Source organism: Antennarius striatus, chromosome 2 (assembly GCF_040054535.1).
Source record: "Antennarius striatus isolate MH-2024 chromosome 2, ASM4005453v1, whole genome shotgun sequence".
Lineage (NCBI taxonomy): Eukaryota > Metazoa > Chordata > Actinopteri > Lophiiformes > Antennariidae > Antennarius > Antennarius striatus.
In genome coordinates, this window is record NC_090777.1 from 27,663,695 (window position 1) to 27,675,406 (window position 11,712).

An 11,712-nucleotide genomic window follows, 5' to 3' on the forward strand; every position below is an offset into this window, starting at 1 on the left:
ACAGGTGTGCGCCGTGCGCTCCGGCGCACTGAGGATGGGCAGACGCGAGGCTGACGGCGGAGACGCGATGAACATCAGCCACCACTCCGAGCTCGGTTGCCTGCAGGATGAGGTGTCCAGCGGCCACCGCCCCGGAGAGGAGTCCCCCAGGCTGAACGCACCGAGTCCCTGCATCGCGAACGAGCGGCGCAGAAACCCGGATATGGAGGCGATGGGCCGGACGGCGACTGTCACAGCGACGATGGAGGTGAAGAAGCACCAGCACAAACACAACTTGAAGCACCGCTACGAGGTGATGGCGACTCTGGGGAAGGGAACCTATGGAAAAGTGAAGAAGGCGGTGGAGAAAGCGAGCCTGAGGACGGTGGGTGGTGAATATTACGCAGAAACTGAAGCTTTCCAAAGCTTTAATTTTGTCTTTTCAAATAAATTTATTGAGCATAATGAATGAAACATAGTGATGGATGTGTGTAGGCAGAGTTATGATGACCATGTCTCTGATTTGGGTTCCTAATCTTTCAGGAATACGGAAGCATTAGACAGAATATGTGACAACCTGGTCATGTTTCTGTCTTCCTGGGAGGTATTCAGTAGTCTCCTCGTGTATACATGTGTGTGAGTGTGTGTTCTTGTGTGTTGCTGCCAGGCTGAGATGCCTTTGGTCTGACTCACTCAGCCCTCCAACAAGGGGATCAAATTATTACAATAGGTCCCCCTCCAACAGGAGTCTGACCCCCTTTTCCACACTGACACACAACATACCCGTGTCAACAATATGCTTCTGTTGTTGCTTTACATTCTGAATATCCAGGTTAGAAAAGCAGAACGCAGAGCCAGATGACTTTGAATAATCAGGGGTTTATGTCTGCAGTCGGGGTTTAATCCCACACTCTGCCCTGATCTGAGCACAGACACACAGATGCTGTGTCAGCCTTGAATACCCCTTCTGTTTTTTTAGTAAACAAACACTCTAATAAGGGATAATCTGCTGTGCAGTCAGATTGTGGAAGTAAGACTGTCATAATTCCTCTCACTGCAACTCCCAGACCTACATCTGTGAGAGAGAGAAAGGGAAGAGAGGGGGGACTGAGAGGCAGAGGAGACGTGGGGCAACTATTCAAAGAGGTGTGTGCATGTGTGTGTGTGTGTGTGTGTGTGTGTGTGTGTGTGTGTGTGTGTGTGTGTGTGTGTGTGTGTGTGTTCAGGAAGATTGAATAGGTTTAGTAAAACAAGAGGAGAACATTGTATTCTTGGAGATAGAAGCCCGCGCATACCAAGGATTCTTTGAAACAAAATGGACATTATTTATGGAAGCAAGACCAGGGGGCTCTTTTGTACGAGCGCAGGAAGGAGTCAGATGTGGAGACCATGTTAGACGAGATGACCCGAATGTTCAAGGTGCAGGAGGTGAATGGAAGAAGGAGGGTGAATAATCCTCTCGTCGGACTCTTTAAAGTTAAACCAGGTTTGATCCACGATGGCATTAATGAGAGCAGCTCCTCTGTCAAAGCTGCCATCAAGACCTGCATTGAAATTTAATGGAGGTCTATTCTGAACAAACCAACATACATGAAGAAAAAGATGACCTAACATAACATTTAGATGTTTTTTCTGCATGTAAAGTATGACATTTATATAAGTTACATAACAAAAACCACATGTGTGCTGCCTCCAAGTTGTCTATCTTTGTTTAAGGGGGGGAAGCATGACTGTTTGCTTTTTTTCTTAAGCAAAGTCCCAGATGTTCTTGGTTATGTATGCTAAATTAATCAATCTACTTCTGGAAAGATGGAAGGGGATATCTGTCTGTAAAGCCAAGAACCAAATTAGAATCAACCAGACCATGTAATTTGTCAGATTAGGGAAATATTTGGGCAATTTTTGGAAACAAAAATTGCCTAAAAGGCTGCAGTTGCAGGCTTTTTATGTCTGGATATCTAATGCAAGCATCTTTTTTATAACTAAGGATTATGATACCATTTCTTATATGCCTGTTTATGCATGCATAGCCTTCTCACTGCAAGTAACAACAGTTTGTTGTATGCTGTTATATGTGATGTATAGTGACTTCCTGTCTCGACCACACAAAGTCATCACACCCAGCTGAACACACAATCCTCCTAATGTGGATGATAAATGGATGTTCTATTTTGCGAGGCTCTTGCGATGTGAACTTGTGTTTGTGTGTGTGTGTGTGTGTGTGTGTGTGTGTGTGTGTGTGTGTGTGTGTGTGTGTGTGTGTGTGTGTGTGTGTGTGTGTGTGTGTCAGTGAGTGTTAATCCCCATCCCTCATGAGAAATTCACAGACACACACTAACAAAACACCTGCAAAAAGAAAAAAAGAAAAAGTATTTCAGCTGTAGTAGAACTTTTTTTCCAGGAACCAAATCATGAACCGAAGACATTAGTTATGAAGAGGAGGAAGAAGAAAAGAGGAAAACACATTTCACTTCATTATCATAAAAAGGTTGTGCAGAAGATTGTGCATCAATCTGCACACATGTAGCGTTGTCTACACCATACAAAAAAGAAGAAGAATCCTGTTCCATCTCCATGATGTGTCTGCGTGGCTCCTTATTCATTCTGTTACAGTTTGGCATGGTTTCTCACATGCATCATTATTCGGATGAACAAAGAGTTATTGTTGTGAAGGATAATTAGACATGACGCATACACAGCACATTCGCATGCACAAGGATGAGATCATGCACGCACAAACACACACTTCCTCCACACACACACACGTGGCCCTGAAGGCTGAACAGTGCCCAGTGTGTCTCTCTCTGTTGGGCTGATCAGGCCTAAATCCCATATCCATGGAGTAAGTCAGGACTTAAGCAATAAAGTAGAAGCTTTTAGCACTGAGTTCACATACTTCGACACAGTTCGTCCATTGAATTGGTAGCGGCCTCCTACTTCCTTCCTCATCCCCACGGCATTTTTTTTTTCTCGATTCTCATCATTACTTCCTGATATTTCTTTCCCAGCCAGCAAGTATTTGGGTCAGAAAAGAATTCCTGAGCATCAAGTACACACATGTTAAAAGCTTCCCAAGCTTGGACATGTGCCATTCAGCTGACATCCACACAGTGGAGTGGCCTAATCTCTGATCCCGTACCTCTGGATGGACAGGGAAGCTTGGAGAGTCAGTCTAGCGTTGTCAGAATAGCAATAAACTAAATGTGCTTTGCTCAAATTTATTCAACACAAATATATTTTTGAATTTCAAATGAGTTAGAAATGCTAATATCATATTGATTCATCCATCCATTTTTTTGTATTGATTCAATATACAGTATAAATGTTCCTTTGACTACTTGAGTTGAGTTATTGTAGGAAAGATACAAAACTGAACACACAAAAGTTCACTTTCACTGGAGGGAGTCGCATCAGTTATAAGGTCAGGTCAGTCCCGGGAGTTCCCTGGAGTGTGTTTGGGTTGTGTTGCATAACTATGGCGGTTAATGGAGCGTGTGAATTGTATTTTCTAATGTCTGAGAGACATTTTTTTCCATCAGCTGAGAAAGCTGGAGATGTGACCCAGAGGACAGGTCTGCTTGTTCAAGGGTTGTATGCTAGGTTGTATAGGTTGCTATGCTAAGATGCCAACCTCACAAAGTACGTAGAGGTATCCTCTTTAGGGGACACCTCTAAGAGGTTTGTGTGTGTGAGTGTGTGTGTGGTTAACAGTTGCCCTGGGGTAAAGTAACAGCTCGGGATTTATGAAGTAGAGAGTGAGCAATCAGTTCCCAACCTTCTGATTCTGAGTGTTCTCAGATCACAGGAGATCTGCTCTCACTATGCAGCCCTTGGAACCGGTATAATATCCCCTAATACCCTGGATTTGATTTATGTATGTCTGTGCAGGAGTCTTATTACAGGAACAGCATTTACGTGTGGCTTTGCTTCCATGTGCATCTATTCAAGTAATACACATTGATCAGTGCTTGTTCAGCCTTTTGGCATAAGAGGGTGTTGGAAAAATGTGTTATCTGTTGGACTTAAGAAAGGAATCGGTGTTTCCTGGCATCAGCTCTTCTATGAAAATGAGCATCAACAACACGGGTTCAACAGGTCAGGGTGAAGACTGTCACTTGTTTAAGTGTTATTCCGTCTAATGTTAACATCCATCAAAATATTTGGACACGTTTAAGGTTATATTAGATGTGCAGGCTCAATATTGTCCTTTCCCTCAGGTGGCGATCAAGTCAATCCGTAAGGAACGCATCACAGACGACCTGGACAGAATTCACATCCAGAGAGAGATCGAGATCACCGCCTCGCTCAGGCACTCCAACATCATACGTGTCCATGAGGGTAAGACTGCAAACACATAATACTCATTATATATGCACACAAGTGTATGATTGAGAATCATTTTTAGTTTGGTCGCCAGACAGATGATTTTCGACTCACAATTTTGGATCCAACTACATTAATGCAGACTTTCAGAGCAGACAATGATTCCCAGTGTTTTACATTTCAGATTAACAATGCTGTGAAATTAAATAAAGGGAGTATTGTGCACTGATGCTCACAAATATGAAAATGCAGCTACCAATTTTCTGTAGCTTTCTTATCAATAACTCATATTTTATAGAATTTATCTCATGAAAAATTATTCCCTTTCTGTCATAAAGTGGCTTCTTGCTCTGTTCATTCCATAGATTTTGCTTGATCGGAAACACTATTTAACAACATGTCTCATTTACTATGTCTCATTTACTATGAAAGAAGGCACAGTTTAATTAGAGTCATTCTTATATTCACCATCATGATGTGTGATGTGAATGAAACATTAAATGGAATTCACTAGGAACCAGCAGTTTTTCTCAGTTATTGGTCACTAATCTATTAACTTAATTAAAATGCCTCAGATGCTAAATATTAATCAGGAAATATCACCTCATTTAATTTATACTGATCTTCTGTGATTGCATTTTTGTGGCCAAAATCATCAGAAAAATGCAGATCCTGCACTGATCCACACATGTAAATAGTCATGTCATTGTTCATGTCTCAAGTATTATGCATGCAGAACAGAGGCTGGGTCATTTTATCGGCATGATAACCACAGCGTAAATGCACCCCATGTTCCCCACAGTGTTTGAGAGCCGGGACAAGATCGTCATGGTGATGGAGTACGCCAGCAGAGGAGAGCTTTACGATTACATCCAGGACCGAGGGAGACTTCCAGAAATAGAAGCCAGACGCATCTTCAGACAAATCACATCTGCTGTCCACTACTGCCACAAGGTTGGCACACAGCGCGCGCACACACACACACACACACACACACACACACACACACACACACACACACACACACACACACAATTGAATTGTGTGCGAATTCAGCATTAGGGAAAGCATCCATCATCACATGTAAACACGTGTTCCATTGCATGCCATGGTATTTAGCTGTGCACCAACAAATACAGTACCGCTTAATCCACTAAACCCTAATCCTAATACTACAGGAAAACTTGACTTGAGCTTTCAAATATCTGGATTAGGAGCAAATTATCCCTTGATTGTTTTTTCACACACTGACACATTTAAAAAGCACGTTCTCTGAACGAACTTCCCCCGGCCGTCGCCGTTGCTCTTAACCCCGATAAAAGTACAAATTCTTCTGTTTCCTTGTCCTGATTGTTGTGGATATAAATATTCAGCGGGGCTGGAAAATGTGAACTATCAAGGAAATACATAAATCCTATTATTTCACAAGTGCTGCACTATAGAAGTGAGGATCTGTGCCTTGTGACAGACATGTTTTTGTTTTCATATCAGTTTCATTTTGTCAGTTTGGCTCCTTCGTGAAACCTTCACATTAGACGCAGACAGGGAGTTGGATTTATGCTCCTCCATGCCTCTAAATATTGTCTCAAAATAGATATGAATGTTCCGGCGTGAATGAATTATTGAATGTGCCTCAGAGGTATGCAGGGCACATGGAGGGATTATTGAGGCTTCAAAGGAGTATGAAAATAAATTCAAGATTTTTTTTTTTTTGGTGCTATTTTCCAAGTCTGTTTCTGGTCATTTAAAAATAGCAAGAATAATACCTTGGTTAGCAACTTCTATTTCTTCTTTCTTCTTGTCTTGCACACGCACATGCACACATATGCACACATACAGTACATGCACAGACATACACACACATACATAACCGCAGGCTCACATTCTGTACATATTGTGCACAAAACATTGTCTAAGGTCATGGGTCAGTTCCTCGACTGGCCTGAAGAGGATGTAATTAACAAAAAAAAGAGGCTATTCCAGTTCATTAGTCAAGAGCTTTAAGACAGCCTGACAGCAAAGTTTAATCTTTTCCTGCTGGTTTCCTACGGTGTTATCTATAATATGGATGTTTCCTCATATAATGGCCTCATATGTGAGGGAAACACATGAAATCCTACAACAGGCTCTTCCTCTCTTCGTATCTCCAGTCTGCTCTAGATCCCCATCAAGAGATCGAATCCCATCTCATCAGACGAATGAACCCAAACAAAGTACTTCCTTATGCCTGTCAGTGATGGAACAGTCTGACGAGCTCTCCTGAGGCCCTTTGACACATTCAACACATGGTTTATCCAACATGAGGCCCGACTGAATTAGATGTGAAAAAGTTGTGCACACAAGTTGGGTTATTATTGTAAACTTAACAACCTCCAATCCAAAGTTTGGCTGCAGAGGAAGCTCACGTGGGTCTGCTCTCTTGCAGAATGGTGTAGTGCACCGTGACCTCAAGCTGGAGAACATCCTTTTAGATGAAGATTTTAAAGTAAAGGTAAGACCGATCACAGAAACACAAACTGAGCTTTTGTATTTTGGAGCATGAAGGTTTAAAACTCAATGAGAGAGTGAAAATTCAGCAAGCAATCATTTTACAACTGGTTGAACATGAACACTGAACATGCTCTAGAAGGAAACACAGAATAAAGAAGGGGAAGAAGAAGAATGTGTTAATACAAAGTCCAAATTCAAAAATACGTCAGAGCACTCTCTGCCCACAGTAATTGTTAGTGTGGTTAAGCTAAACCAGCCACAAAGGTTTTATTTTTTGCCTTATTTGGGTATTCCTCTCCTTGTTTGTGAGCTGTGCATGACCAAAAGAGAATGCAGGGAATCCAGTGGCAATCACGCCAATCGAAGGGTTTTAATTTCAGTACGCTCTGTCTGTGTTTGAAGGAAAACACTATGTGCAGACATCTCAGCAGCTCTTCATTCATTACAAACCTCAGGTTCACCACATTAGCGGCGCACAGCCTCCGCTGCAGGAAATGACACAGCCTCACTGTAATGCACGTCAGCATTATGTCTGCACATTTGCTGCTTAACGTCAAGTGCAGTCTGTTGGGCTTAGGTTTGAAGGAATGATGGGATTGTTTTTTAATATTAATGCTTAAGAAGATTGATTTTGTACTTAAAAATGCAAAAACAGAATTTAATTTGAGTAAAAATTAAACCAAAATAAAGTTTTGAAAAAACGGTGTATGGTTTTTATAATAATTAACATTTTTAACATAAATGACCAATTGAACGTGAAGTTTGATGAAATAGAATAGTTTCGCTCAGTACTAGGTTACAATAAGGTATCAATGAAATCCTAAATATAATTTGACAATAATCAATAAATCAAACTGCAACAAATGAGAGTCATTTTTAAAACATTTTTATTGATTGATTTTTTTCCCCCCACTTTAGCTCAAACAAAACTGATTATTTTTTCAGGATCACAGACTTTCACTTCCTTCTCACATGATGTGATCACAAGATCCTCAAAAGGCAGCTCAGGAACTTGTTCCAGCTGTCGAGCTTTTAGCAGAGATCAGTTTCATTCCAGGATGTGGATGAGCGATGCATCAGGCGGTGTAATTCGAAGACACGTGCACGGGAGTCGTTTGCATGAACTCTTATAGTGAAATAGTGATCATTCATGCATTCGTTACTGAGGACTTTCTCCTCAGGCGCTTCATGCAAATGTATCTATGACCAATGGAACTGAAGGTTGATGACGCTGCAGGAGAAACAACTCACCTGTTCAGTCTCCATCTCATTATTTACCATGCACAGTACTTATAACATCAACTCTTGTATACACAGTGTCATCTTTTGCTTATGAGGCCTCGGTTCCCCTGAACCGCTGTTCTGTGGAAATAAAGCTGTCAGGTCGAGTATCTTTAACACCAGAAGGGTTGATAGTGTGGCTGGTGCTCGTGTTAATAATCTCTGTAGATAGAGAGGAGCCTCAGTCCGTCTGTGTGTTGCTCTTGCAGCCCTGAGTGAGTGATTGTTCCATTACGTGAGTGCGAGCAGCCTGATGTTTTTGGCACTCTCCTCTTTCCTCACTTACACTTACATTGGCAGAATGTGAGCGTAACTATTTTTGGCTCCTTTAAAAGCGAATGCTTGTAGTTGTTGTGTTTTTGCCACACGAGTAAGAGCCAGCAGCATTCTCTCTGAGGGGGACACTGTGAGGATGAATTTCCAAATGTTCTGGTGTTAATTTATTAGTCCCTTGTGACGTAAAGTTTAAAAGTCAGTCGCATTGCACCAATGATTGCCTTTATCACATCCATGTGCACTGAGTTCATGATGTAATTCATTTATTTAACATTGTGGGCATTGAAAAAGAATTCTTAGAAGTACCAATGATGATGACAACCAAAATGTAACTTATATTTCTTCTTCCTTTGACTTTGCAGCTGGCAGATTTTGGTCTTTCCAATCATTTTCAGAGAGACTCTGTGCTTCAGACCTACTGTGGTAGTCCTCTCTATGCCTCCCCTGAGATAGTGAAAGGACTCCCCTATCAGGGACCTGAGGTAAGTCAACACCCCACCGTGGGTGCATTAAACTTTTCAAACATTTCATTAATTTCAATCCCAATTCATTATTTATTCTAAATCATCTTTCATTCAAAACAGTGAAGTTAAAATTACCTTAAACCAAAACAAAAAGAGCCCAAAGGTGTTAAAGTGCACTTGGAGGTGGCCAGATGAAGATATTTGGGTTCACCGCTACATTCACTTTTTGAATAAAGAAATATCTATTAATACAACTTCAAAACAAGTACAAGTAATAGAAGTAGTCATTTAGTTTTTTGTTGTTTTTTTAAGTATTGAGAGTAAAGTGCATGCAGAGGGAACACGCTTATCAGTGGATTGCATCGTAAATATTCCAATATCAGATCTTATAAAGTGATTTTTTTATAGGCAAGCAAAACATGAGGCACACTTCTACATTTTTAGTCTTTCAAACAACCTCAACATATTAAATCAAATACCTTTCTGAGTTGTGTCAGGTTTATTATTTGCTCTTATGTGCCAGGTGGACTGCTGGGCTCTCGGGGTGTTGTTGTACGCCCTGGTGTACAGCAGCATGCCGTTCGATGGGGCGAGCCACGCCACGCTCACGGAACAGATCTGCCGAGGCTGTTACCACAGACCCAACCCCCCCTCCGGTAAACCTTTTACATTACATTACATCAACTTTTCATTTACATTTCCCCGAATTCTCCATTGTGGTTTTTTTTCTGTGCAGTTCTTGCTCATGCTCATTTTATTGCATTGTTATTGTCGGTGCGGCTGCTATAAATAACTGTTGACCGCGTTCCCTCCAGACGCCTGCGCTCTTATCGACTGGTTGCTGACGGTGCCGGTGGATGAGAGGGCTACAATAGAAGACGTGGCCAACCACTGGTGGGTGAACTGGGGTTTTGAAGAGAGTGTTTGTGACTGCCCTTCACCTCTGCACCAAGAATGCTCCTCTCCACTTCTGGCTCGCTACATCGACTGGCAGAATCAGGTCGCAACCAACGGCAACAACAAGGTCAACCCAGGATGCCATTCCCCACACTCCTCCTGCTCACATCAGCTCTCACCCCACCTGTTTTACTTCAGTTTACCTCGGAAAAGCGACCGTGAAGGAGGAGGAGTGAGGATACACGCAGGAATGTCAAGCCTCAGGAAATCACGCAAGGAGAATGCAATTCCCCAGACTGCATTGGGAGCTTGTGGTGGTGTTTGCACGACAACAATTTCCACCGCTTCCACCACTGAAAGAAGGAAACCCAAGGGTATTCTGAAACCCCAGAGGAGTTTCGACTCAGTATTCCTCAGCGGTACAATGGAAAACTCAACCTCTCAATCATGCACCACTGCTCCACAGTCGTATCGATCACACACAGTTGCTCACACACGTTCTGATATCCTGTCCAAAACTCTTCCGCCTCTCTCAACATTCAGTCAGCCCTCCTCTAAAATGCCCAAGAAGGGGATACTAAAGAACTTGTATGGAGGAGAGTCAGGTTATAGTTCATCCTCAGAAAGAAGGATGACTGCAGCAGGATTTAAAGAGAGCGATGCAGGTGATTCGTGCTCCGACAAACAGGGCATCCGTCTCCCAGCGGCAGAAGACAGTCCCACCATGCGCACAGAGGCAGTAAGAAGACGGAAAGGCATTCTGAAGCGTAACGGTAAATTCTCTCGCAGTCTTGATCTTCCAGATGACCACCACTCTTCTGTTTGTTCAGCCCCCTCCACGTTCCCTGAGGCTCTTCAGCAGCTCCTCCAGGCCACAGGGGGCGCCGAGCATCGCCGCAGTCGTCCCTCTAGCGTGGTGAGCGAAGACAGCCTCTTTTCCTCGGATTCCTTTGACCTGCTTGACCTCAGCGTCCAATCACGACGCAGGATTTTCTCACGGAGGTTGCAGCACAGCGGATGCAGCTCTGAGGAAGACCTGGAACAGATGAGACCTGGAGCAGGTGGAGATGAAGAAGGATAGAAACACTCACACAAGCATAAGACTTGATGGATACTTAAATGTAGAGAAAAGTTGCCGTGAAGATCAATTTGTCACTCATTCACTTTTTTTTTTACAATCTTGTTAAGATTTTTGGTGAATTCTGGAAAAGTTGCATTTGAATATGTGGACTCTACTGAGAATTGTATTTTCAATATGAAGCACAAGTTCTTGGCATATTTATCTGTACTGAAAGATTGAGTGATCTGCATTTGAATATGACACGGAAGGAGAGGAAGAAAGACTATATTTGCTCATTTTTGCCAAATTGCAGAGCTTTGGACCTGAATGTGGCGCAACGGACAGTCTGAATGAAGAGTTCACTCTGATTTTGTAAAGTTTGCACTGCACATTTTCGGAAGTGATTTGTGCCATGACTACATGATTCCATGTACGAGTGTGTCAGTAGTGGGAATAAAAAGAACAAAGAATGTGTTTAAAACGCCACTTTTATTGTCATTTTGTACAAAATCTGATGAATATTCTGAAAATTGTAATGAAAAAAATGAAGCTTTAAGATGTACCAAAAAAATATGTATTTCTATAAAAGTAAGAAGCAGTAAAATGTAATTGAAACAGACTTGGTGATTAAATCATAGCATACTTGAAGCATGTGAGACAAAGTCATCGGGTCTGGCTGAGTGGTTTCTATAAAACTAAACTTCAGTCTTGAAACAAGCATAAATTCTATATTTCCAAGCCAAACCTTTTGGCACTGTGCACGAGTGTTTATGGCACCAAACAGGAAAATGATCTCTGCATGTTTTGGGGTTTTTTTTCATGCTCTTCGCTCTTGACATTTAGATTAAGCTGGTGAACGGAAACACTACACGAACTTGCATTTTCTTTGCCACCGTATGAACGTAAATCTGATTTGGCAGCTCTACAGCTTAACTCAACTGT

At 42.1% G+C, this 11,712-nt stretch overlaps 1 protein-coding gene across 3 annotated transcripts; it reads left to right on the forward strand.

Moving 5' to 3' along the window:
• Window positions 1–34: 34 nt before the first annotated feature.
• Window positions 35–11,418, forward strand: LOC137602354 (NUAK family SNF1-like kinase 1). Of its 3 annotated transcripts, XM_068325008.1 has the most exons (8): window positions 251–364; window positions 523–583; window positions 4,197–4,317; window positions 5,105–5,256; window positions 6,728–6,793; window positions 8,712–8,831; window positions 9,337–9,469; window positions 9,629–11,418. In XM_068325008.1, exons 2-8 carry the CDS (start codon window positions 563–565, stop codon window positions 10,789–10,791), a joined length of 1,776 nt encoding a protein of 591 aa, XP_068181109.1. In that variant the 5' UTR covers window positions 251–364; window positions 523–562; the 3' UTR covers window positions 10,792–11,418. The 3 variants fall into 3 exon arrangements, with proteins under 3 accessions (XP_068181090.1, XP_068181099.1, XP_068181109.1); XM_068324989.1 differs by lacking the exon at window positions 523–583 and having other exon boundaries at window positions 35–364; XM_068324998.1 differs by lacking the exons at window positions 523–583; window positions 6,728–6,793 and having other exon boundaries at window positions 35–364.
• The last annotated feature ends 294 nt before the right edge of the window (window positions 11,419–11,712 follow it).